Source organism: Gopherus flavomarginatus, chromosome 14, assembly GCF_025201925.1.
Source record: "Gopherus flavomarginatus isolate rGopFla2 chromosome 14, rGopFla2.mat.asm, whole genome shotgun sequence".
Taxonomy (NCBI): domain Eukaryota; kingdom Metazoa; phylum Chordata; order Testudines; family Testudinidae; genus Gopherus; species Gopherus flavomarginatus.
In genome coordinates this window covers 27536325-27563606 of record NC_066630.1, presented here as the reverse complement: position 1 = coordinate 27563606, position 27282 = coordinate 27536325, and the positions used below count along the sequence as shown (strand labels likewise).

Below are 27282 nucleotides of genomic sequence, written 5' to 3'. Positions count from 1 at the left end.
TTGGGAATGGCACTAAAAGAAAGCATAGAGTCAACATAAAAATCTTAAATTAATCAAATTGTACTATAGGATTTCTGTGAATAGAAATTCTATGCTTGAACAATAAGAGTTCAGTAGAAGGAATATATTACTGACTACTTGACTAGAATGGTGACAATGATTGTGAAACGCTTAGGGAGATTAGAGAGGCTCAAAGGTAGAAAATGCAATAATAATGGGGGATTTCAACTATCCTCATATTGACTAAGTATGTCACTAGAAGCAGGGACAACATGAATAAATGCAGCTTGTCTTGGAACCCATGTAAGGAGAGGCAATTTTTTATTTAGCACAGGATCTGGTCCAACTGGTAAATATAGCTGAACTGCTCAGTAATAACGGCCATAATGTAATTAGATTTAACATCCTTGTAGAGAGGAAATTGCCAGAGAAACCCACCACAGTAGCATTTAACTTAAAAAAGGGGACTAATACAAAAATGAGGAAGCTAGTCAAATGGAAATTAAAAGGAACAGTCACAAAGGTGAAATCCCTGCAAACAACTTGCAGACTATTTAAATACACTGTGATAGAGACTCAAGCTAAATATTTTTGTCGCCTCCCCCCCCCCCAACCAAAACAAAACAGTGAGAGGACCAAAACAAATGCCACCATGGCTAACAGCAGAGTAAATGAGGTCGTTAGAGGCAAAAAGGCATCTTTTAAAAGTTGGAAGTAAAATCTTACTGAGAAAAATAGGAACATAAACTCTGGCAAGTCAAATGTAAAAGTATGTTTAGGCAGTCCAAGAAAGTTTGTGTTTTTGGCTAGTTGCTCTAAAAAAAAAATTGCAGTTAGAATTTGAAAAGTACTTCAGAAGCAGGAAGCCTGCCAAAAAGTTGGAGGGGCCACTGGATGATAAAGGTGCTACAGCAGGGGTGGGGAACCTTTTTTCTATCGGGGCTGCTAACCCACAGAAAAAATTGGTTGTGGGCCACATGCAGCCCCGTAAGGGGTGGTAAGGCTCGGGGCTTCCCCGTGAAGTGGGTCAAGCAGGCTCTCGTGGCTTCAGCCCCAGGGGTGGGAGTCTGGAGGCTCAGGGCTTCCCCTAGACTCTGGGCTGGGGCAAAAATGAATTCAGGGTGTGGGAGTGGGCTCCAGGCTGGGGCAGGGGATTGGGGTGTCAGAGGAGTGAGGTCTCCAGCTGGGGGTGCAGGCTCTGGGGTGGGGTTGGAGATGAGGGGTTTGGGGTGCAGGAGGGGGCTCTGGGCTGGGGCCAAGGGATTTGGAGTGTGGGAGTTGGCTCAGGGCTGGGGCAGGGGTTTGGGGTGTGGGAGGAGTTTTGGGGTGCAGGCTCTGGGAGGGAGTTTTGGTGTGGGAGGAGGCTCAGGGCAGGGGGTTGGGGTGGGGCTGTGGGTTCTAGGAGGGATTTACAACCTGTTCCAGGGGGTTGGGGTGCAGGTGGGAGTGCAGGGAGGGAGTTAGGGTGTGCAGGGGGTTCCGACCTGGGGTAGGGGGTTGGGGTGGAGGTGTGGGGTCTGGGAAGGATTTAGCGTTTGGGAGGGCGTTCGAATCTGGGGCAGAGGATTTGAGGTGTGGGCTTCGGCCAGGTGGCTTTTACCTCTGGTGGCTCCCAATCGCTGGCGCAGCGTGGCTAAAGCAGGCTCCTTGCCTACCGGGGCTCTGCGCCGCTCCCAGAAGCGGCCACCATGTTCGGCCCTTAGGTGGAGGAGCCAGGCGGCTCTGTGTGATGCAAGCCGCCCGTGCCCACAAGCACCACCCCTGCAGCTTCTGCTGGCCATGGTTTCTGGCCAATGGGAGCTGCAGAGCCGGCGGTGGTAGTGCGCGGAGCTTCCCTGATTGCCCCAGCTCCTAGAGGCCACAGAGACATGCCTGTCGTTTCCGGGAGCTGCGCAGAGCCGACCGGACTTTTGGCAACTCAGAGAGCGGAGGCTTGCTGCAGGCCAGATGAAATGAAGCAAAGTGCTGGATCTAGCCGTAGGTTCCCCACCCCTTTCTACAGGAGCACTCAGGGAACGCAAGACATTTTCAGAAAACCTAAATGAATTCTTTGCATCAGTTTTCGCTGCAGAGGATGTGAGGGAGATTCCCACACCTAAGCCATTGTTTTTAGGTGACCTATTTTAGGAATTGTCCAAGTTTGAAGTGTCAGTAGAGAAGGTTTTTGAATAAATTGATAAATTAAACAGTAAAGAGTCACCGGGACCAGATGGTATTCACCCAAGAGTTTTGAAGGATCTCAGACATGAAATTGCAGAACTTTTAACTGTGGTATGTAACCTATCGCTTAAATCAGTCTCTGTATCAGATGACTAGAGCATCGCTAATGTAATACTGGATTTTTAAAAGAAGCTCCAGAGGTGATCCAGGCAATTACGGGTCATGAGCCTAACTTCAGTACTAGGCAAATTGATTGAGGTTATAGTAAAAAATAAAATTCAAACAGCTGGATGAACACAATATGTTTGTAAAGGGAAACCAGGCTCCTTAATCTATTGGAATTTTTTGAGGGCGTCAACAAGTATTTGGTTAAGGGTGATCTAGTGGATATAGTGTTCTTGGACTTTCAGAAAACCTTTGACAGGATCCCTAACCAAAAGCCCTTAAGCAAAGTAAGCAGTCATAGGATAAGAGGAAGGGCTTCTCATGGATCAGTAACTGGTTAAAACACAGGAAACAAAGAGTAGGAATAAATGGCCAGCTTTTGCAGCAGAGATGTAAATAGCAGAGTCCCTCAAGGATTTGTATTGGGATGAGTACTGTTCAGCATATTCATAAATGATCTGGAAAAGGGAGTGAACGGGGAACTGGCAACATTTACAGATGATGATAAAAATTACTTAAGATAGTTAAGGTTACTGCAAAAACATACAAAGGGATCTCACTCAACTAGAGATCATCCACAAGCTTGATTATGAAATACAATATTTTTAACAAGTTGCAAGCTGTCAGTTTTGCAATGTACTATTGCTATTTTAAGACGGTTTTCTCACTTCATTTGTGAAGAGAATAAATGCAACGTATTTTGTTTTCCTAGGAATTAAAATGTCATCTTGGGTTAAAGTTACCAGGGGTCAAGTTCAGAAACCTATTGTGGATAAAAGGTAAAGTAAAATAAATATAAATATTTCAACAATTGTTTCTACAGATACTTATGAAAATATGTGTTAGGGTTTTCATATACAAGTCTGAGAATTGTGCTCATTTCACTGTCATTGTTTTAAAATTCAGTCACTTTAAAGAGTTGAATGTCTTTAACAAAACAAACATGCATATATAAAGAATATATAAGAAAGGAAATAGAAACAGCCATGCACAATTCTACTTACTATAATTCTATGAAATACATAATTGTATTCTTTAAGGCTCCAGTCCTGGGAAGACTTCAGCATATTAACTTGATGCAGTGAGTTGTTCCATTGACTACAGTGGGACTACTTAGTGTGTGAAGTTAATCACACGCTTAACATTTGAGCCTATGTTTAGCATGAAACAGTGATATTCTACTTCTATAATCTAGAAAACAAATAAGCTTAGCATTTAAAATATCAACATATGAGCATTTGGTATCCCCTGGAAATTGTTACTTTTATCGTGTGCATTTTATGCTATGAAACAGTAGATTGAAATGAACTTTGTAGTCAGTATCAGAACTACAATTTTGTAAAATTTTCTGAAATGAATGTTGTATATACTGTTAGTGTCATTTGTGTAATTTATAGAAGAATAAGGAATTACTCTATCCAGTTGTTGGTAGTACTGTACTGTTTGAACACACCCTAAGTATCCCTTTCAGATGTCTGTGTGAATCGGTGTTCAAAAGCATTCCTAAAATATTGTGCTTGGACAACACGTTTTCAGTCAGTCAGTTGCATTTTCAATTCTAACTTCTATGGGGTGAAATTCACTCCTGTGCAGAAGACTAGCACAAAGTCTGTGCACCACTTCAATCCCAGGTGATGTCCAAAAGCAGTCTTTACATGCTATGAGAATTCAAGTGGTGCACAGACCTTGTGCTGGTCCTCTGTACAGGAGTGAATTTCACCCTTAAGCCCTGATCTTGCAATTTACAACGTATGGATGGACTGTTGTGCCCATACAGAGCCATGTTGATTTCAGTAGGGCTCCATGAGGGTGCAGTAGTTTGCCTACATGCTGTAAATTACAGGATCAAGATTTTGAACATTTTTTCATATATATCACTGAGGACCAGTACATGACAAATCGGTTGTTTTTCAAATTTCATATCTTTGTTTTTGAAGGGGGGGGAGGAATCACTGTGTAAAAGTGTTTTCTTTTTGTGCTTGCATAACAAAACAAAAAAAAGCAATCTTGCACTGAAATTAAGTATGACAAATCTCATCCACAATGATAAATTTGACATTCTAGTGCTCTGGTGGAAGGTCAGTTTGCGACTCAAAGAATTTCATACACTTCTTTCTGTAATTGTTGCTAAACATTTCAAAGGAAGGGGCATAATAATTCAGAGCTAAATGGATGAACTGTGAAAGTAGAGAGCAGGATTCTGTTGAGGGGCCTAGTCTCCAAGAATTGGGAAGCAATAATTCACAGTTTTCTTACGGAGGAACTACTGTTGCTAATTATCAGCCAGTGTCCTGAAAGGTTTTGTCCTTCCACCCATTTTCAATGTGGATATTTGCTCAAGAAAATGTTAAGGGGTGGGTAAGGCCTATAGTTCTGTAGTTTGATAAATAATAAAGGACCAAAATGAAATTAGATTACGACTTGTCTAAATTAAAAGTATATTAAAATAGATAAGACAGACTATCTTTACAAAATATCTTTTGAACAAACTTATTCAAGGTAACACAGACATCAAAGCATTATTGTATCAAGGGCAGAGATTGAAAAAACCATGTGCCTGCTCACCAGTGGGAAGTGTTCTCTGCATGGAGAGGCCTAGCCATCACTTCTTTGCAGAATTCAAACTTTCATATAAAAAAACCAGACTGTTTCTAGCCACTTCTGTTGTGAAGATGACCTACTGAACATAAGCCAATGTGCGGCTGGCGGTGGTTTCCTGAGTCTGCAGTGCCTCATAGCTGTGCCCACTAGCAGTGTAAAATTAGTAAGATTAATCACTCCTATTTGTGTGGGCAAACCTGTGGGCAACAATGAAATAGTGGAGAGTATCAGTTTTGGTCTGCTGGCATCTGGCAAAATCTCATCAGCATAAATCAATGCTAAAATTTTTCACAACTCCCCCCAATAAATAAATAACAATAAAAATCTGTGGTGTGGGAGAAGACTAGAGTACCAGAAGCTTTTTCTGTGTTTTTCTTACCCTTGCAGTATCCAGAGAGCGTCTTTTCCTTTCCAGTAGCTAGAAGTTGGTGAAGCTTCACATTTATCAGATATCAAGTAGCCAGATGCTGATATGAAAGCTGGAGCCCAATGCATGAATTCTAGCACTTCCATTACCTATGGCAGGAGGTTGTACTTTATAACACATGATTCTTCCTGGAGCTCACTGATGTGAAGGCTCTCTACTTATCTTTTGTATCTATCATTGACTAGTAGGTTTACTCCTCTAGCTAGTAGATATTTAGTAACTTTGTCGATTTTCTGACCTTTGGGACACTAAAAGTCTTGGCCTACACCAAGAAGCAATTTTCAGAGCAATGAGAATTGACCCAGGAGGCACTAAGTCCAAACCTATTTCTGTATCTTCAGACCTTATGTAAAACTTCCAGGATATTTTTTTTTTTTAACTCAAGCAGTTAAATAGAACCTGACACCAACATTTGAATTTAAGTAGCTTTTACATTCTCCTGTCCAATGACATTCATTTGAGAATAGTCAAAGTAAATGAAGTAAGACCAAACAGCTGTCCTTATTATATACTACCATTGTAGCTTGAAGAATCTGTTTCTTCTAAGTAATACATCTGTCAGTGTAATCCTAGATGTACCTTTCTGCTGTTGTGCATGAAGCCTTATAACTAGAAGGGCTTAAATAGAAGGGCTTAGAGTGTGTTTTGATTTCTCAGTATTTAAATGCACAGAATATCTGAAACTCAGAGTGTGAAGACCCTTGCATTTTTAGCATAGAATTAGATATGAAGTGTCTTCTCTTTGTGGTAAAGAGAGAAAAAAAAATCTCTCTCTATTGGTACAGGATCTTTTGGTATCCATTTCTAGATGTCATAGTGATACTTTGAGCATAAGCAAGAGCATCTGGTAGCAGTGTCTATAGGAGATAATTAGGACAGCTCACTTGTTTCTTTCTTTCCTCCTGTGCTGGTCGTCTTGTTATTTCTCTGTACAATCCACTCTCCTATTGCGCCATGTCACTTTAAAGTTCTAGTGTTAAAATTTCAAGCTCTTGTAGAAAGTGATTGAGACTAGATCTTCAGTCAGTCCCACTTTTGTATAAGACCATTTATTTATTATTGTAGCTACTTCATCCAGAAGTTCTGGAGGATTAAGATTATTATCCTAATTTTTGTTCAGTTACCCAAGGGTAATTTCTTACTCAATTTCTAATTCTTTTCTGAACGGCATTCTAAATTTCATGTTTAGCAAGCAATTACCTTTATTTCTTTCCAAACTCATTTCTCTAAACAAAATTAATGTACATATCCAAGAATGTCTTTTGGTAAGGAGATCAGAATTTAGGATTTCTTATTTTGGCCAACAATTATTCTTGCCAGGTGAACTAAATCATGTATTTCAAAACCCTTTGAAGTTTGTCATGGAAAGGTGAGATTTACCAACAATCTGCATCTGGAGAAAGGGAAATCTTTTGTTAGACAGTAGCAGAGCAGCCAACTGGATCATTTTTTGGGTATGTTGTATAAATACATATAAAATATTCCTCTGTACACATCTCTTGATAGAATATTAGAAATGGAAATTTTAGGAGTAATCTAATGCCCTGCTATATGGCTCATAACTGCTGCATAGTTCATCGCATGAGGGATAAAATATAGATTGCTAGTGTTAGTAGTTGAATTTCATTTAATCAGTATCGCTAACTCTCCTTTCTTTGCTCTCTTTCTCTTTTCTACAATTGAGGTGAGTAAGGTTTGCATATGCCTCTGGGTACTTGGGGCCTACAAGAGAGAGCTTCAGGGAACACACTTACTTCAAAAATCAGATTCCTTTACAACACAACACAATTTCCACTTTTTCTTTAGCTTGTCATTCGCTTTTTAAAACATTTTGTGATAATCTGAAAGTGTGGTGCATAAGGTCGTGCTGCTGAAGAAACTCAGCACATTTTACTAATCTTTATTTAACTGCTGTTTTTTTACGGTTTGTCGTCAATATAACTTAATCCAAGCTCTTTTCATTTTGGGTCCAGGCATAGACCCGGATGGATTCCACGCCTTCTGGAGTAAGTAATATGTAACAGATTTATTGAGTTTTTAAGTAGATTATAAAAAGGTGGACTTTTTCTTCATCCAGTTTTGTGTGTAAAAACGCTATTGTGCATTCTATTTGTAAGCATACACTTGTTTTCCCTTCTAGATGTCTTCATAAGTTAGACTTGTATCAAAGTAAACAAAATTCCTTTAGTAAATGTTAGAGGGGACAATCTTACAGCTTTTGTTCACTTTTTCTTAATATTCCTTTAGTACTAGCATGAATGAGTTCTTGATCAGTCTTCAGGTCTTCACAATGTGCTTATTATTTTCCGCAGTTTCTTCTATTATTACCATTTTCTTTTCCCAAGTAGTGCCTCCTTAGCCTCTTATCTCCCTCTTCATTTCCTTCCCACATTTTCATATTCTGTTCTGTATTACCAACACAGTGATTTAAGACTTTTGTCTGTTTCTCCCGATTATAAGATAAACATTGATACTTCCCAGAATGACTATTTTTGAAGAAATCCTGAAATGTGAAGTAACTCTACAGTTGCATTCTTTTATTGGCTTTCTCAAAAGTTTTCTGATAATGAATGAAAACTTTTAGAAGTTACTAGATTTGTGTTGTGGAAACACTATTTTATTTAGAATGATCCACCTTAGGTTCTTGGCTATATCAGATTATTCCATCAAAATAATTAAGACTCCTGGAGAATCCAAATTCTTACTAACTAGGTTGAGAAACTAAGTTTTTAAAACTAAACTTCTAATCTTTTGGATATGGAAGTGTTCTCTTCTCATTCTTTGCAAAATAATTTTTGGACTAGTATTGGGACCACCACTTTGGTCCATCCAGTCATCCTTTCATCTTTGTCTCTTTCTTGCTATCTCAGCAGCAACCATGGAATAGCACAGCCCAAAAGTGCTGATACTGGTAGAGCTGGATGCAAGTGCAACAGGATAATGTTGCAGGATCCCTGTCCATTTCAAATGTCTGATATCTCCCAAGATGTCAGCACTTCTGTACTTGAGCAATGTGATAATCTGTATTACCTGCTGCTGGTACCATTTCTCTTATGGTAGATTGGACCTATCTTGTCAAGGTGCCTGACATGCAACTAAGCATTAGGCACATCCAGTTTATATATAGTTAGTTCCTGAATAGTTTTTGGATGTGCTAGGATTTCCAAAGCAGTTTTCTAATTATCATTAATAGCTATCAGTTCCATTTTTCAGGTGATAAAATATTTGTAACTTTGACAACATAGTTAAAAATAGGAATAACTTAAGTCAACTACAGTGTTTATTTCAAGTGCAGCTGGCTCTCTACTGGTGTCGCAAGATTCCTGATCTCTTGACAAGAGATTTTTGTCTTAACGTTGTCTTTTCTCCAATTGGTTGGTTGGCATCTAAATATCATGCTACTTTTCTTTGTGGCTATTGATTTTGGTTTTGGACATCATCCCAGTCAGCCTGTGTTCCCATTCAGAGCAACTTACTTTTGACTTGTTCATGTTGAGCCATCTGCTTATTCCTTTTATCCTGTAGACTTCATATTTGGCACTACCTTCATGAAACAAAACTTCTACCAAGCCTGTGTGATCTTCATCAAATCCCCAGGCACAAGGTCTATTCGTGACTTAAGTTTCTCATACTAGCCTCCCCTATTCACCTCAGAGTAAGAAGGTTTTCCCAACTAACTCTTGTGAGCCTTTCTGTGTGTCCAGTCCTTTCTATGTCAAATCCTATCTTGCTCTTCTTTCTGATGAAGTAGAACTGAAATATTATAGACATTAGAGATCAAGTTCTATTAGGGCTTTTGGTCAGTCCTCTTGCCAGTGCAGAAAAACTGCATTCTCCTAACTGTAATACATAAACTAAACTCATTTTCTATCTTTAATTTGTATGCAAATTTAGAGTGTGTCTACATCAAGATAATTAAAACAGTATGTATGTGTATATTTATACATTATTTGTCTCTCTGTTCCCCCACCCTTTTTGTGTTGCTTGTCTTAGAGTGTAAGCTCTTTGGGGCAGGAACCTTGTCTAACAGTTTGTACAATACATAGCACTTTGAACCCTAATCCTCACTGGGGTCTCTGGCTACTACTATAATGTAAATATTAAGAATAAGAAAGTGAAGCACTCACCTTTGACCTTTTGTGTGAAAATATATTTGGCTTTGTTAGCATAGGCATCTCTTGCAGAACAAAATGAACCAGTATATAGGATTGGATTTTTATAGCAAATTAAATGCTTAAAATTATAGGTAAACTGAAGTTTACTACCATTCAAAAGCCTTGCTTAAATTACATTCATATACTTACTTTTTACCACATCTTGTTATGGACAACAAATCAGTTAGGTCTTAACTGCAAGATCCAAAATCAGTTGTGTTAACTTGTGCTTAACAGCATGTGCTTCAGACTCTACACTCACTAGCAACTATGGGTTCAGGGGAAAATGTTAGATCATCCAAAGCTACAGATAGAGGTGGTGTAAGCAGAATGTAAATAACACTTGCCCTAAAATGTCTCATCTGTGATTGAAAAACTTCATAACAGCTGGTATGACATCAATGTTTCATTAAAAGGAAGAATAAAACATCAGCAGAAGCTGGCTATAAACAAAATGTAGCTGCCTTGTTTTATGTTATAAGGCATTTTTTCTAAGACCGTCTGCTCTTCAGGCTGGGGATGTGATTTCCCCTGCTCCTACACACATGCTAGCTCTTGTTGAGATAGCGCAAGTATAAATAATAGTGCAGCTGTGTTAGCATTGATAGCGGCAATGGAAGCATGGCTGAGCTGGTTTCAGGCGAGTACATACTTGGTACTGCTCAGCCATGCCTCTATGGCCACTACCAGTGTTACTGTGGCGGCACTGCTGTTTATGCTTGAACTATCTTGATGAGAGGTAGTGTAAGTATGTGTGAGGAGCAGAGGAATTGCATCCCTAGCTTGCAGTGTAGACCTAGCTCAATGCAGGCAAAACCTTACAAGGAAATATGAAAGTGTCACTGGCTTGCAGATGCCCAAGATTTGTGAAGGGAAGTTTTTGGGAATGTTTTGTCTTCCTTTAACTGAAAGGTAGATATGTTTTGCTTCACCATAATACTGCAGCCCTGGAATTAAGCAGATTCTTTTATAATGGCATTTGTTTTAAAACCAAAACTAACAGGAATTTGGAAAGTCCATTAAGAACTTTAGAGTACTAGGATGTAAAACTTAAGCTTTTTAATTGTAGCCATGCAAAAGTTCTTTTGATCAAACATACCTAATCTCCTATTTCTTGCCTCTTTTAGCATAAATCCTTATAGACCATACCAGAAAAGTCCTTATTCTCCCCAAGATGGTTATTCAAAGGACTTTGAAGATCTGAATAGGTAAGACACACTTTTCAATAAGATAACTATATAAATTATTTAAAGACTTCGTGAACAACCCATCTGTCTGTAGGAAAATACTTCTGTCTATAAACAGCCTCACTTTTACAATGACTATGGTTTTGTTGCTGATAGTTACATAACAAGAATTTGTGTATCTGTTTAAAACTTACTAATTAGTTATTGAGGTTTTTTTAAACACCTAGTTTGTTCATGGTATCTAATGCTATAGCACCTGGGCACCCCACAGTTGTTTTAAAATAGAGTTAAAATAAGATTATTTCTATATGATGGTCAGACCCCAGTAGTAAAACTTATCAAGGTTGCACCCTGAAAACACCAAACTTTGAATCTTCACAGGGGTGAATTTTGGAGGAGAGAGTTGTCTGTTGAAGATGCCCTGCCACTGATCATAGAATTGAGTCTCGGAGGCGTTTCCGCTCTCTGCTTCAACCAGTCTTGACTGAACTCTAGCAATTGGATCCAAGAACTTTCAGGGCTTTATAGATCATTGTACAATGATCTTTTTTTGTAATGCACTTTAGCTTTAGTGAAGCTACTTGGGAAGTCAAATGCTTTTTAATGGAAAATTAGCTTAGTCTTTTAAGTGTGGAAAGACTGACACTTCTTACCTCTCCATGGCTTAAAGTCATCTATTCTGAAACTCAGTATTGACAACTTTTGCACTACAACTGTTTAAAGCCTTTGTCTTCCTAGTTTGTGTATATATCTGTATGAATTGGCCTGCTATCATGTTTTGAATATATTTTTTTTCCCCAAAATATTATTTCCTCCTTAGTTTTGAAGAACTATTTGGACAACAATATGACTATTCAACCGGAAATGAAGATTACTATGAGAGATATCAGTATTCCCCTAAAGGTAAGAATTTATAACTAATTGATATTCCTTTTTGTTAGAATATACCCCCTGCAGCCTTTGTGTGGGTCTGCAGGAGAAAGAAGAACTCCGTGGTTTGGTCACAGAGTGCCTGGCCCTTAAGGGAACTTGGGGCCCAACCTCACCTTTGACTGATCAGTTAGGGATCAGGTTACTGTAAAAGACAGCAGGTGACTCAGTAGCAGGCCTGGAGCCGGGAGGCTCTGGTAAGAAATTCCTGGCTCATGTGGGAGAGCTACAGGAAGCAAGTTGGCGCCTTTGGCCGGCCCTGGAGCAGGATGATTCTGGCAAATGGCCGGGAAAAAATTTAATCATGTGGGGAATCAGTAGGCCTCTTCAAAAGACCTTGCACTGAGAGGAAGAGACAGTTGACATATTGTGTTAGTTTATGTGGGAAGAGTAAAGCTGAAGCCTGAGAAAAGGGCCCGAATCACACTCTAGTTATAGTGTCAATCTTTCCTGGCTGGGGAGACAGGCCAGCAGTCTACAGGCTTCTTTAAGGGTCTCCCACGCCCTGTGGGAACTCAACTTCCTCTTAGGTTTGGAAGGGATAATTGGGTTTATCCTGGACAATTGTCTGGTCTGAGCAGCACATTAGAAGCCCAGGGACTCCTATGCATCCAAGCCCTTTCCCCCTGGCTGGGGGGGAAAGGCAGGGAAGTAGTCCAGCAGAGTGGGAGCATGGGGTGCCTCCTGGTGTGAGGGAGTCCCAAGATGCATCAAGTTGACGGCGGTGGTCCCAGCAGGTCCCAGTCTGCATGAGACCCCAGGGATACCCGGAAGACAAGAGGCAGCAGTGGCAGCCCAGCAGCCAGGTTCTTCCAGGCGACAGGATCCGGAGCATGAATCCTCAGCAGTGGAAGTTGGCCCAACCGCCCCTTGCTCCCGAGAGAAGTGGAGAACAGCAAGGGCTGCAAGTGTGGTCCCCCCAGCAGGGGTATCTCCTTTGCCGGTAGTGGGTGAGTTTGGGCTCTGGGGAGTGCAGAGGGCATGTACTTCGGAAGATGCACCCGGACAGGTGGGAGGCGGAACAGGACGGTACACTGTGGAGGGCCATGCCCCTTTCCCCATGGACGGAATCAGAGAACTAGACAGGCAGCAGATTTTTCCACAGGGATAATGGAGGGAGCCTCTGAGCTGGAGGATACCCCTGGAGCTCCTCTTGGGGTGACTGGGTGGGCTTCCACAGAGGGTTCCGTCCCATTTGCCCTGGGTTCCCCAGGCAGTCTGGGGTACAAGCTGCAGGAGAAATTACTCTTCCAGCCAGGTGGCCAGACTTAAACACCATTGTGGATTCTCTGGTCCTCAAATTACAGAAGTTTGTTCTCCTTATCCCCTAACTTCTGTTGGGGAATCTAGCATGGGAACCACTGCATGCCCAACGTGGACTCCAGTTTGGAATAATGGCAGCAGCCAAATCAATTCTGGTCTCATTAGCAGGGTAAGAGCTACCAATCAAGGAGGGATACAAATGCAGGTGCTGAATCTCACTTAAGCTTGCAATGTAGGGATAGGTGCCAAGGCCATAGAGATGGGTACATCACAGGGTGGTGGGGAGCAGATGATATGGCGGATTCCACTGCAGCTGTCAGCTTTTTGTCTTCCAGGTGAAAATAAGACAGGCTTGTACAGGAATGCCATCTCCAGTCGGGGGTGCACCTCCTCAAAGCCACTTAAAAACCCGCACAGAAATATTCTCATTGTACAGGGAAACAATGATGGAAGGTAGAGTGCAGAGAAATAAGAGGCACACTGAGAATGCGAGGTATCAAAGGGTGGCTTGAACCTGGGAAAACTGACAAACTGCCTTTTTGATATATGCTGCGGTGATGTCTGGCAAATATCCAGAGAGGCTTAGCCTTGTACAAACATATTCTATTGGGTCTGGAATACATTTGGGAGTATAGCATGGGCCCAATAAGGTGAGGAATTTAAGTTGCCGACTGAATGCTACATATCCACAAATGAGGTGTAACAGGGCTGATAATGGCCTCTGGTTAGAGCAGATGGTCCTGACTTGGTCAGTGCCATTCATACATACCAACAGCAGTTTATTGTTTCCACAGCAGGCTAACCAGAGATCTGATTCTTGCAGTAAAGTATGCTGGGACTTTAGTGAAAGTGGATGTTTTTGGAACTTCTGCAGATAAAAAAATCACACGCGAGAAGTGTTTCGGTGTTCACCGGGCACTCATTTGCCACAGCATTTGTGGAAAGTTCCAGACCAGTAGAAGGAGGGATCAGTCAGGTGCTCCCTCTATCCCCCCACACAGGACCAAGTAGCAGGAATGGAGGAAGGAGCTTTATCTCCAGCTCAAGGTGCTTTGGGTGTTTCCTTGGGTTTACCCTAATAAGATAAATGGGGCATATTTTTGGGAGGAGTTTATAGTAGGATTTGGGATACCATATGAAAGAGTTGGAATTCACACATCTCAAAATTTGATGTCTGTAGAGGGTTGAGAGACATAACAAGGGGCAAGATTTAACAAATTGTTTCTAACAGGATTACAGGACTATTCGTGCACTTACTTATGACTGACCTGCAAGTTTCTCCTTTGGGTTTGGTCCCCAGAAAGGCATCAAGGACTATTGGAAGCTCCATGTGTGATGCAGTAGACCGGAAATCATGTTCAGTGTGTTACTCTTCTTTTGGTACCACTGTGAACATGGTGAGAACTTGCACTCCCAGGGCAATTTTAGTGAAATATAACATTAGATTGGCTTTTTGACTGCTACCAGTAAACCCCCTCAGATTTCAGACCTGTGGGGTTTTATCTGGTAGGTCGACTCTTATTGTGACAAGGCCATAGCAGTGGGATGCTCAGTATTGGGCTCAGCCCAAAACTGGAGGTCAGTGGTGTGGGAATTGGGTTTACAGCAAACTACCTGGATGCCTTCTTGTTTATGGGCAGGGCAGATTCTAAAGTGTGCCAGCTTGTTGATCTCCTCTTAGCCAGTGCCTGTGATAACTGCTATCAGAAGGAAAAAGGGATCGAGTTAGATATAGAGACTGGCATCCCTAGACTTTCTGTGCATAAACTTGCAGAATTATTGGGATGAAAAAGGACAGAGCAGCCAAGTAGATTATGCTGCATGAACTGCAGGCTGTTGTTTGCCTTCTTAGTTTTGCATGCAGACTGATAGTGCCCAGATAAACATTTTGTGCCCTGCCATCAGCTGCCATGTCAGGGATAGGTAGGTCCAGCCATTTAAAAGTATGAATAAAGAAATGAAGATGAATTTATGGGCATGGGAACAGCTCAGTTCCTAAATCACTTTAATGGAATTACCTTTTGGAGAGAAGAGTATCTCCTGCTAGAAGCCTAGCTGGGGTAGAGACAGACATGAAAGTTCACTCCAGAATACCCAAGTTCACTCATTGGGGACACCAGGTTTGGGGCCTTTACCAGGGCAGGTAGTGCACTTGGAGATGTCTAGTGATCATATACACTGGGAGATATTGTGCTGGGTTTTTTTCCCCCATTTTAGTTGCAGTGATGATCTGGGGGAGAGGAGCTCCCAGACAAGTGAAATTCTGTAGTGACAACATGGCATTGGTACATATTAACACCCACTCCTGCAGATCACTCAGAGTTACAAGGTTGGTGAGAGCACTTGTCCTGCAGTGCTTAACTTGTAAAATCTGTTTTACCGCTAACATATGCCTGGGATTAATAATGGCATAGCCCATGCTGTCTTGATTGCAGGTGGATGGATTTCGAGATTTGGCACCAGGAGCTGACAAGGAGCCTGAGCAGATGTCGCTGGCCCTTTGGAACCTTGGCTCGTGCAGAGATCAGCAGCCCAATGAACGTTTAGGGTTTTAGAGAATTGACTCAGTTTTGGGGTAGGCTTGCCCAAGATTTGGCCAGTTCCTGAAGTGTGTGGTGTCTGATACCCCATGGGCTGGCATCAATGACTGTCTCAGTTGTTTATCAGCATTACCTTTTGTAACAGGATGTTGGATGTTCTGGATTTTTAGTTAGGAGGCTGTTAGATGGGTGGTCTCGCCCCACAGGCCTTACAGAAGATCCCTGCTGAGCCATCATTATTCAGATTCTTTGGGATCTAGTGGGAGTTCATCAGGTATGTTAATAGAGCCAGTATGGAGATTTGAACAAGGCAGCTGTTTTAATGGTTTTTAGTATTTAGTCAATGAGCTCTTGCCTACATCAGCAAGGGGGTATTTTAGGTACAGTTTTGGAATTTAGGGACTTACATTGGGGGAGTGATCAGTCATTTTGACTCTGATAATGTCAATGGATTAGGGAGAGGAAGGAGAGTCTATAATATTGCAAGAGTTTGGGAAGGCAAGGACTTGCCCAATCAGAGCATTAAGGACCCACATATTGCTGAGGCTGGCTAATGCTGGGCCACTCTTTCTTCCTGTTGAAAAGAGTTTCTCAAGAAAATTCCAGTTTGTGTCAGTCTTATAAAAGGGGCTTCCATTATCAGGTTCCCTGCTGGTGAATTTGGGTGCCATTCTTTCAGGATCAGGGCAGCAACTTCTGCAGTGCAACTGGCAATAGGGGCTTAAGGAATATAATTGGTTGATGGCATCCAAATGCATACTTGGTGCGTATGAGGCCTCCAGTTGAGAATTAGAGACCAGTGATGTGAATGTGCTATGTTTTGCCGCATACCTGATTTTCTGGATCAAGGGAGCAGATGACAAGAGATAGTGATTAGATCTGTGAGCGCGATATTGTTCATTGGGCCCAGAAGTGGGCAGACAGTTGCCCAGCAGGTTCACAGTGTTAGGCCTTGGTGAGGGGATGATTGCATAGAAGGAGAAGCATGCACTTGGATTAGCTGATATCTTCTTACACTCTTTGGTAGCCATCTGAAACGATTATTGTGCACCAAGGTGAAAACAATTTGGGATCTTGTAAGGGGGTTGACTTAACAACTAGGGCAAAGAGAGAGAGCAGAATCAGGACCTTTTCCTATGGGTATCTGTAATCTAGTTTGAAATCTTGCAGCAGAGACTATGGTAGAGAGCTACCAGGCCTCCACATGTTCATGAGGCCAGAAAATGTGTAAATCAGGAAGTGATTAAATTTGTAAAAATCTATTGCACTACCGCAGATATTCAGGGAAGACTCTGACAGGGACTGAGTATATTTTTGGCCAATGTTAGGGAAGGAGTTGTTAACATATGGGAACCTGGTTAGGGATGTGGGGAGTTAGCCATGCTAATTGCTGCCACCTCCTGATTGCATGTTTCCGGTGCAAGTACTTTTTAAATAGAGGTCTGGTTCCTTGATGAACCAGAGTGGGAAGTGGATTTAGGGGAAGGCATCTTCGAAAGAAGATGGGGGAACACGGTTGGACCGCCAAATGTCTCGTACAGTGAGGAACCAACTCTTCCCCCCAGCATTTTAGACCTAATATGAGGAGTGGGCAGTGGGCTAACAATGGGCTGGGCTCAGGTTTGGAGTGGGGGTCTGAAGACAGTCTTCTACCAGGTAGAAGAGATAGAAGGAGGAAGGGTGACATGCATAGGATTAGTTATTACTAGATAATTCCCAGATGAGTTAATAAAATTGCTGCCTAGTTAAATAACATTCCTTGTGTCATGTCTAAGACAAATACATTTTTACTAGTTTCACAGTTCACTTTTCAGTGGACTTCTCTGTTTTCACAATACTTAACTGAGTGGGAAAAACACCTGAAGCTCCGATGCTGGTTTCCAGTCACTGTTACCTTTTAATCAATTTGTTCTTTGATTTTAGATGATGACTATACCAGGGATGATCATAGGGAGAAGCTGTACCTACAGTTTTATCAGCAGATACAGAAAGAGTATGATAAAGAAAGACCTTCTGACTGTATCATTGTGGCCATCAGCAAGGAACAAACGTAGGTTTCTAATTTAAAAATGAGGTGTTTAAGGTTTCCAGTTAAGATGTTCACTTAATAATACTGTTCTCTCAGAGCTGAGGATGTAGGTAATATTTGAGTATTAAGCCTACTTTTTCCTCTCTGAAGTTCCTTAACATAATTCTATTTAGTCTTTTCTAAAGTATTTTAAATTGTTATGCATCTCTTCGGCCATTGAGCATATTAAGTGTGCATGGGGGCACACGGAGGAACTTTTTAAAAGTTACTTCTAAAGCAAATTAACTCTGACTCAACTCTTAATTTTTTTGTTTACATTTTAGCATTTAATAGGAGAATCTTCTTAGAAACCATGAAATCTAATCAATATAAAATAATGTTAAAAGTAGGTTCAGATCCTACACCTGTCCTTGAGTCACCTTGACAATTTTAATATTTTACATATTTTCCTAATTTAAAAAATGTTTTTCTCTGCAGCTGCAAAATGAAAGATCCACATAAACAAAAGGGAAACTGGCTATATACAAACCACTATCAAATGTGCAAACTCAGATAGGTTTTATTCTCTGATCTTTTAGTCATGTTAAATGGTGCTTACAGCAAAAGAAATTTAAAAAAAAATATCTGGAAGTTTTAAGTGTAACATCCCTTTAAACTGAAAGCAAACTTTCTAGTTTTTTTTTCCTCTTAGTTAACTTGGTTTTCTTTCAGATCAATCCTTATGAGTAGTGAAGTCTTCATAGCAAGACCTTACATTTTCTATTTAAAGCATTCAGTGTCATTTTCTAACAAATACAAAGTAAACACTTGAAATATCGTGAAATTACATATATGGCAAAATGAGAGTTAAATGAGGTAGAGTATAAATAACTTTCTTCTTGGTTATCATAGAACTATTAACTTTCATATCATAATTGTCCATCTTCTGGAGATGACCAGGATCAACTTCTGTGTGGAGGTCTTGACAATCCATTGATACATTCGTCATAGGATTTATTTGAGGACCAGGAGGATTGGTGCAAGAAAGCTTAACTTTAACATCCAATGTTTAGTTAATGTTCAATATCACCACTTAAATTGTATTTATTTCCTTTCTCTCTTGCCTTCTACATTTCCATAACAAAGTGAGTGTTTTATATTTAGTGTCCAATACAAAATTAATTACCAATATGCTATTTTTAAATGGGTTAACTACATGGAAACTTATAGATAATAAACCATACTTTTTAGAATCTTTCTTCTAGTAAGGGAATCAACAAACTCATCAGTCTAAAGCGGTGCTGATATTGCTGTTCTCCTTCAAGTGTTGGATTCTGGTGCTGTAAATACAATACCTGAGAATCCCCTTTCTTTCCTCTCTCCATCTGACATATTAGTCTTTTGATATTCAGATGTTACTTGGATTACACTAGATATTTTGCTCATCTCTTAATTCGTGGCATCTCTTAATTCGTCTGAAAGATGTTATGGTGAGTGATCACTTCAAATGCAGTTGGCAAATCCTCTGTCAGTACCCAGCATACCATGATGTCAGGGGTCAGTGCTCTGTGAAATGTCTCTTCTGTATTCAGTAGTAGAGATACCTGCAATCACGGTGAAAACACTGCCATTACTATAGCTTTGTCTGAAGGAACAACTTAGCCTGGCTGGTTGAGTCACCTGAAGTGCAGTCATCATATTCAGTTCTCAAAGCAGTTAGTAAAAATAGACTTCGAAAGTTGATACAGTTAGAAATAATTGTGTGTAAAATTGATATCTTGATCACCATTTTCCTTCACTGGCTTTCACATCAAATATACTTAATTTACATGTTAAAGCAGAATCTTCCTAACCGCCAAAACAGAAAGTACCATGTGGTACACAAAGTTATCTGCATTTTTGTCTTGTGTATGTAATAATATAGTTATTGGCTGTTAGCTAACAGTTATGATGAGGAAGCCGAAATGACCAGGACTTGCTTTTCCCTATCTATGTTGCTTCCCTAGTGTTGACACTAATAAACTTTCAACTGTAAAATAAGCAGATAAGACTCAGAAGTTACATAGGGAGCAGTGTACATATAGTATGATGTGTGCTATACATTTGCTGAGCATAAATACCTATTAAACCTAATATCCTTTCTTTATCTTCATACACTTATTTTTAAAAAGCCAACTGGTTAATGTACTAAAAGGCTTACACTAAAGCCAGTCATAACAGTTTATACTATTGTGAAAAGTGAAAAGAAGTCAAGTTTTAATTGACTATATCAACGATGATATATAGGTGATGAATTAGAATAAATAAAATGCTAAATATAAATAGTTTGTCATTAATGTATTAATATATATACATAGTTTCCAAAAATAGCACTTAATACATGACCCACAGGGATCCTCAATTAAAAAATCCCATATATGAAGGGATCAGATTTCCAAACAGTTGAACCTTAATATAAGTATTTTCTAAAATAGTCAGTACAGTATGTTTTTTTTTGTTGTTTTTTTGTTTTTTAAATATCTCCATTCTGTCATCTAAAAGAGCTTGTCTGATTTAAGGAACATGCCATTTGTGGAAAGAAAATTGTCTCTTACACTTCACATAACTAGAATTGTTACCTGTAACTTAGAGCATACAGAACATGAACTACAGCATGGCAACAACTAACAGTGACACAGACTTTTATTTGTAAAATAACCAGCCTCTTTTTTTTCTTTAAGGGAATATGCAACAGTCATAGGCCATCGGTTGCAGGATCATGGCCTTGTGGTGGAAATGATATACCTTACATCTGAGTTGGGTCTCACACGCGCCCTCCAAGAAGTTAAAAATGATGGTTCCCCATTTTGTATTCTTGTTGAACAGTCAAATGTAGCACTTTCCTCTTGCACCGTAATCATGCTTCATGAGTCTATCAAAAGTAAGTTTAGCTTCATGTAGAAATGTCACTTAAAATAGTCCCCATTCAGAACTGCAATTTAATTTTCTCTGAACATGTTAAAATATTAAATACTGACACATTACACCTCTTGGTAACAAAGCCTGACCTAGTTAAGATGTGACAGTTTGTAAATACTTCATTGAATTAATTTCCTATAATTCACAAAACACAAATCCATCTGCCCTGAATTTCTTTTTCCTAAATGGCATGAAATAGACAACAAAAGCTGTCAAACATAGTAGGGCATTATATATAAATAACATGATTACAGTTCACATTCTTATCTTACTGCTACATAGATGGATCAAATTAAAATCCATCTATTTTAAGCCTTCAGTTTTCTAAAACTTTAATTTCAGATTTCACATCTTTCCCCTTAACAAGAACACAGCTGTTCTAGTCATTATTAAAAAGGCACTTCCTTTTAAAATGAAAAATACCTAACTGTCCTGTTCCCCCATTCAGGTAAAATATGTTCTGAATTTAAGAAAAAAGTCTATGCTAATCCTACTTTTCCTGTTATTTCAATCAGATGTGTGCGCAACTGTTCAGGGGTGAAACCAGGAATCTTTTTAGCCCAAGCTTAAATTAAGATGACAAGTGACTTGTATCTTTTAATTGGGGAAACTTTTTTTAAATGTAACTTGTAGTTAAATAACATTGCACATAGCTGTGCTGAATAAAACTAACTTTTGTAATTACAGGGTAACCATGTCAATACTGAAACAGAAACCTTTTAAATTTCATTCATTTGAATTACACACAGACTTAACGGCTCTGTTTTTTGTCTTTTTGTAAATGTGTCAAGTAGATGGGAACACAAGACTGATAAAGCAAGCTATCTCTCTTCTCTGTAGTACACCGTAATATGCCCATGGAGGATGCATTGGCTCTGGTAGTCAAAGCATTTGGGAAAATTTTTGCTGAGCGTGAGCAGCAGGAACGTGCCGAAATTTCACACAAAGCAGCTGATCTGGCGGATGACTACCTAGAACGGGAGCTCTGTGGGAGTTACAGTGTGCCTCTAGGCGTTAGACATCTCCTCTTTCTGTTAAGTGAGGGAAAATATTTATATCGTGAGGAGTTGAACTCAATAAGTGACTACCTGAAGACCAGGAAAGATGAGCTTGAAGGTATTCATGCTTTTTTCCCCAAAATACAACTTCAAACATGTTTTGTAACACAAGTTGATTTTAAAAAACAGCTCTCAGGTACATTACACATAAATAGTCTACAAATATAAATGATAAATGTGAAAAAGGTCAAAAGTCCACCTGTAAATGTCAATGTATATTAAAGCACATGTATATCTATCCTAAAATCAGATACATATTCCCTGTAGAAATGGTCGCACATCAAACACTTCATCTTCATATCCAAGCCACCCAATGAGCAATCACTCTCCCATAAGATTCACTGATACAAGTAAATTTTTGTAGCTCTTCTGTTAACACTGACACACATTTAAGTTTTTGATAATACCATACACATATAAAAGCATTCTAAATTAAAGTCACTTAGAAGGAATCATTATGCAGAATTTCACATGTGGTTTAATAAAAACCATTAATTCAACCATTATATATGTTTTGCAAAGTATTCAAGAGAAATTCAGCAGAACAACTTTAACAGATAAAACAAACCAACAAACTTGCCTAAGTTGCAGAAAATGTGTATTTTGGAAAGATATTCTGGTGTTCTCTTGATCCCTAGGAGCAGCCCTATAGAAACTTCTTGAACCTCTAGGTTAAGGGGTTAATAATTAGAAATAATCTTATCATTATAGGTCACGCCGTCTTTGTAATGATGTACTCTTAAGAGTTACTCTGCTGCTGTTTGTTTTTGTTCTCTTAAACTAGCCCTTGTTGAACAAACTGATCCTTCAACTGAAGTTGAAGACAAGTTGTATCAAGCAAACGTGATACCAAGTACAAGCACTGCCACCCATACCTTAAGTAAACCTCCACCCCTTCTGCCGACACCCAACAGGAACGTTCTTTTAGGCCAGTCGCCCCTTCCTCCAGCTAAACCTGCATTGTTGGGTGACAGGCCATCAGGAGCTCTTCTTCCAACACCAGGTTAGTAACAATTTAACTTCCTCGTATGTCAAATTTTATATTTAAAACTATTTTACTACTTTGATTTTTTTTTCATGACTGATTCGATCATTCGTGCAATAGATTTGCTCACAAAAATGTAATAGAAATATTATAATCAATGTTATGGGAAGTATAATAAAATGAAGGGATGTGGACCCCCAAAATATCAGTCGTTTGCAAATATTTAGAGTGGTGATTCAATTTTAGCGTAGCCAATTAGTTTATTTTATCATCCATGTATCATTGTGTTTTGTTTTTATGGTCAATTCATATGCTATTTCATATATAATCAATATATGCTAAATATATTTAAATTGTCAGTCTTACACTTCTATAATCCTACAAGTATTTAGGAGTGATGAGTATGTATTGGGTATATAAGTAAAGCATGGCTGGAATGAAAGGCCTGCAGTCTGAGGCCTGTAAGATTTTAGCTGCACCATATTAAGCCATAGGCTTAAGAATGCTTGACATGAGTGGTTGATCTAGGAATAACCCTATGCCAGTAAGGTCACAAGATTACTGCAAAAGATGTGCCACTAGGTGATGTTACAGAAAACTGGAATAGACTGCAGTGTATTGTCCAAGAGCACGAGACACTTGATTGTAACATCATGTCCTGACCACAGGTTACATGTTGTGTGTAGATGCTAATGAGAATAAAATGAACTAAGAAGTAACCTATGAAAAATGAGGCACCCCAGTATTCGTGGGGTGTGGAAGTACAGATAAGGGAAAAGAGGGTTGAAACGCCCATGCATATGCATAGGGTGTTAGATGTGGTCAGAACAACAATATAAAAGATGTTTCCTGGTTGGGTAAAAGTGGAAAGATCTAGCAGGAACCATCCTCTGTCGATGATCATCTGTTGAGAGGTCCATCGGACCCTAGAAGATCTGAGGATGTCAATATGACTACAGTCTTGGGTTTTGTAGGATTTATATATGCATGGGTAATTATAACTTTGCTTATTGGTTTAATAAAACTTGTAGTACAGATAAAACTTTGTACTTGATTGTCTCTATGGTCACTATGGTCTTGTGTTCCTGGAGTCTCCAAATTTGAGAAAAGCACCAGAGGTGATTTTCACTTTTTGAGCTTGAAACTGTAGCACCAGGAGCTGAACCCATGGGAGTTTATATTGAATTTAGTAATTTTGTATTAAATAAAAAAGGCTACAATAATTTAAAGAAAAGAAAAGTTGGATGATTTTAGCCATACTACCTTTCATAGCAAACTTCCCAGGGTAGGAGTAGAGAAGAACAACTATTCTGTTCCTATCTAAAAATGAATCTCCTGTAATATTATGAAAGTATAAGGACTTTCTTTTCCAGTTGCCAAAGTTAAGCTCTAGTAAAAGAATTTTTTGAAGTTACGAAAGCTTATAGAAAACCAAAGGGGCGTCAGGTACATTTGAGAGCAGTTCAGGATTTTAAGATGAATTCTCCTAGATCTTAAGACTTTTGTGCAGTACTAAGCCTGTGCTGGGTTAATTTAAAATTAAATGCTTGTTGCTTTTATGATTGGGATGCATATTAACAATTATTGGGAAATCAGCATAACTTAATGATAAGAATATAAGACACTCACGATTTTGTTTGTACATGATCTGAGTCTTCAGCCTCGGGGCTAATACTAGGCACAAATTTGCATCACAGCTGGTGTCCTGCTGTGTTGTCTTAACTTTGTCGTTATTGGGTCTGCTTAGGGTCTTTTGTCAAATATATTTGACAAGAATTGTAACATAGTAATATAGTCCTGTTTAACTTGCTGTCTTTATCAGTCTTCCTTTACTAACGAGGACACTTTATTAATTTAATTTGTCTGTCTGTCTTGTAGTGTAAACATGTTGACAGGTCACCACTAATGCAGTGGAAAACTGTACTTTGTGGTAGAGATGTAAAACTTTCCAATATGCATGCCTGCATGTAGGTGTAGTGTTAAATAACTTGAAAGGATTTTACTTGTACTTCCGTAGTGTTAGATCTTTTATAAAGTAATGCTCTTACTGGCATCGGTTGAAGACTTAACAAAATCTGAATGATGCTAGTAGATTTGCTAGTGTCTGCAACTGTACTTCTTATAGAAACTTCAAATAGTGAAGCAGCATTTACAACCTGAATGTTTCCAGATATTGTTATAATTAAAATCAATGTTTATTTAAATATTAATGTGAGTATCCTGCTCAAACAAATTAAATGTTCTTTTTATTAAAAATAAAATAAAAAAATCACCCTGATTTCCAAACAGGGATGTCTGGTGCAAAGGGTAAACCTCCACCTCTTCTAGCAGCATCTGCTAAAAGACCTGGTCTTCTAGGATATTCACCCCATCAGCCTGCAAAACGACCACTACTTGGAGAGAAACCTGGACTTTTGCCAACACCAGGTGAGGATGGGAAAGCTTTGTAGATTCTTAGAATCTGTAATATTTTGAAACCAGCTACTTTGCTGTCTTTCTGAATATCGATTTAATATTATTTGCTGTAGTAGATGCAGTTCTTATAGCTAAAAACTTTCTGATGCTAGCCAGCCAGATTTCTCTCCTAACTAAAAAGTTTTGAGATTTCCAATGAAAACAAATGCAATAATCTTCCTTAAAAAAGGCTAATCTGCTAATGAGGGATATGTTTGCTTTATGTATAATGATTGCAATTAGAGTGAAAGCCACATATAGAATCAGAAAACCCTTGTACTAATTACACTATCTCCAAGGAACCAAGATGTTTTAATACAAAAGCTTTTCTATTCGTTTATGTACTGTACTCTATGCAAAATGCTAAGTGGATCATAGAATCAGGTCCAAGGTTGAGTATAGCTAACCGCTTGATAACAGTGACCATAACATAAAAAATGTTAACATCTGAGGGATTGTAGCGGGGTGGTTACCTGCTCCAGCCCTGACAGGGTTAAGGCCAGCGCTGGGAGAGGGCTGGGGCTGTAAGGAAAAGCCCAGGCTGCTTAGGAAGGCAGCCTCAGCTGTGGCCACGCCCCAAACAGACTCAGCTGGCCCTATAAAAGACAGGGAAGTCAGGGGCAGACACAGTCTCCTCTAGCTGTAGAGGGAGACAGGCCTGGCTGCTGGGGAGCTAGAGAAGGTACCTGGAGTGAAGCAGGGCTGGGGGAAGGCTACGGGAGCTGGGGAGCTCTGGCATGGAAACCTCCAGGCTGCGGCGTAGTATAAGGCCAAATGGGTACTGGGGTTGCAGGGGATAGCCCAAGGCTAGGCAGAGGCACCAGGTCCAAACCCAACCTTGCCTGTGATGAGTGGCTTATACTGCATCTGCCCCAGGGAGCCGGGACTCGGTGACTGGCAGTCGCCTACGACTGAGACGAGGTGGGCATAGGGGTTGGGGGTTCCCCGGGGAAGGGAAACCCCGAGAGAGAGGGGTTACTGCAAGGGGGCAGCACCCCAGATAACAGGGCACCGGAGTACAGGAAGGGATGCGGGGGCCTAGCAGCAGTGAGACATCGGCCTGCAGAGGGCGCTCCAAGGCTAGAAACGAGCTAATTCCCGAGACATCAGCAGGAGGCACCGCAGGGGTGAGTCCCACGTGGCTACAGGGATGAGGGGGGAACGCCGCAGCAGCCCACCATGGTAGGATATAATTTCAGAAAGGGGAACTACACAAAAATGAAGAAGTTAGATAAACAGAAATTAAAAGGTACCGTGCCAAAAGTGAAAACTCTGCAAGCTGCATGGAAACTTTTTAAAGACACCATAATAGAGGCTCAATTTAAATGTATACCCCAAATTAAGATAACATAGTAAGAAAACCAAAAAAATGCCACCTTGGCTAAACAACAAAGCAACAAAAGCAGTTAGAGGCAAAAAGGCATCCTTTGAAAAGCGGAAGTTAAATCCTACTGAGGAAAATAGAAAGGAGCATAAACTCTGGCAAGTGAAGTGTAAAAAATATAATTAGAAGGGCCAAAAAAGAATCTGAAGAACAGCTAGCGGGGCCGTTGGACAATCGAGATGCTAAAGGAGCACTCAAGGAAGCTAAGACCATTGCCGTGAAACTAAATGAATTGTTTGTATCGGTCTTTGTTGCTGAGGATGTGAGGGAGATTCCCACACCTGAGCTATTCTTTTTAAGTGGGAATTGTCCCAGATTGAGGTGTCATCAGACGAAGTTTGGGAACAAATTGATAAACTACCATCTGGTCATAGCGACTTATTATTGTTTGTTCACCCAAGAGTTCTGAAAGAACTCAGTAGTTCTGCAATTTCACATTTAACTATGGTATGTAACCTATCATTTAAATCAGCTTCTGTACCGGATGACTGGAGGATAGCTAATGTGACGCCAATTTTTAAAAAAAGTCTCCAGACGCAATCCTGGCAATTACAGGTCGGTAAGCCTAACTTCAGTACTGAACAAACTGGTTGAAACTATAGTAAAGAACAGAATTATTAGATACATAGATGAACACCATTAGTTGGGAGAGTTAACATCGTTTTTGTAAAGGGAAATCATGCTTCAGCAATATACTAGAATTCTTTGAGGGGCATCAACAAGTGTGTGGACAAGGTCCGTCTCAAAGGCTCTTAAACAAAGTAAGCTGTCATGGGATAAGAGGGAAGGTCCTCTCATGGATTCATAACTGGCTAAAAGATAGGAAACAAAGGGTAGGATTAAATGGTCAGCTCTCAGAATGGAGAGAGGTAAATAGCTGTTTCCCTCGGGGTCTCTACTGGGACTAGTATTATTCAACATATTCATAAATGATCTGGAAAAGAGAGTGAACAGTGAGGTGGCAAAATTTGCAGATGACAGAAAACTATTCAAAATAGTTAAGTCCAA

At 39.8% G+C, this 27282-nt stretch overlaps 1 protein-coding gene across 6 annotated transcripts in view; it reads left to right on the top strand.

Annotated features, from left to right (window-relative positions):
• The window catches only part of LOC127034081 (nuclear receptor coactivator 5-like), a 31456-nt gene that overhangs the window by 1260 nt on the left and 2914 nt on the right, over positions 1–27282 (top strand). For 2 of the 6 annotated variants that reach the window (XM_050922559.1, XM_050922560.1), the window contains exons 2-11: positions 3038–3104; positions 7327–7359; positions 10635–10715; positions 11515–11597; positions 12359–12574; positions 17351–17477; positions 20156–20355; positions 21234–21509; positions 22236–22454; positions 24726–24863. In XM_050922559.1, coding sequence (XP_050778516.1) covers positions 3046–3104; positions 7327–7359; positions 10635–10715; positions 11515–11597; positions 12359–12574; positions 17351–17477; positions 20156–20355; positions 21234–21509; positions 22236–22454; positions 24726–24863 — 1432 coding nt within the window. In that variant the 5' untranslated portion in view covers positions 3038–3045. The remainder of the gene's footprint in view (positions 1–3037; positions 3105–7326; positions 7360–10634; positions 10716–11514; positions 11598–12358; positions 12575–17350; positions 17478–20155; positions 20356–21233; positions 21510–22235; positions 22455–24725; positions 24864–27282) is intronic. The other 4 variants (XM_050922563.1, XM_050922564.1, XM_050922562.1 and 1 more) reach the window with 3 other exon arrangements.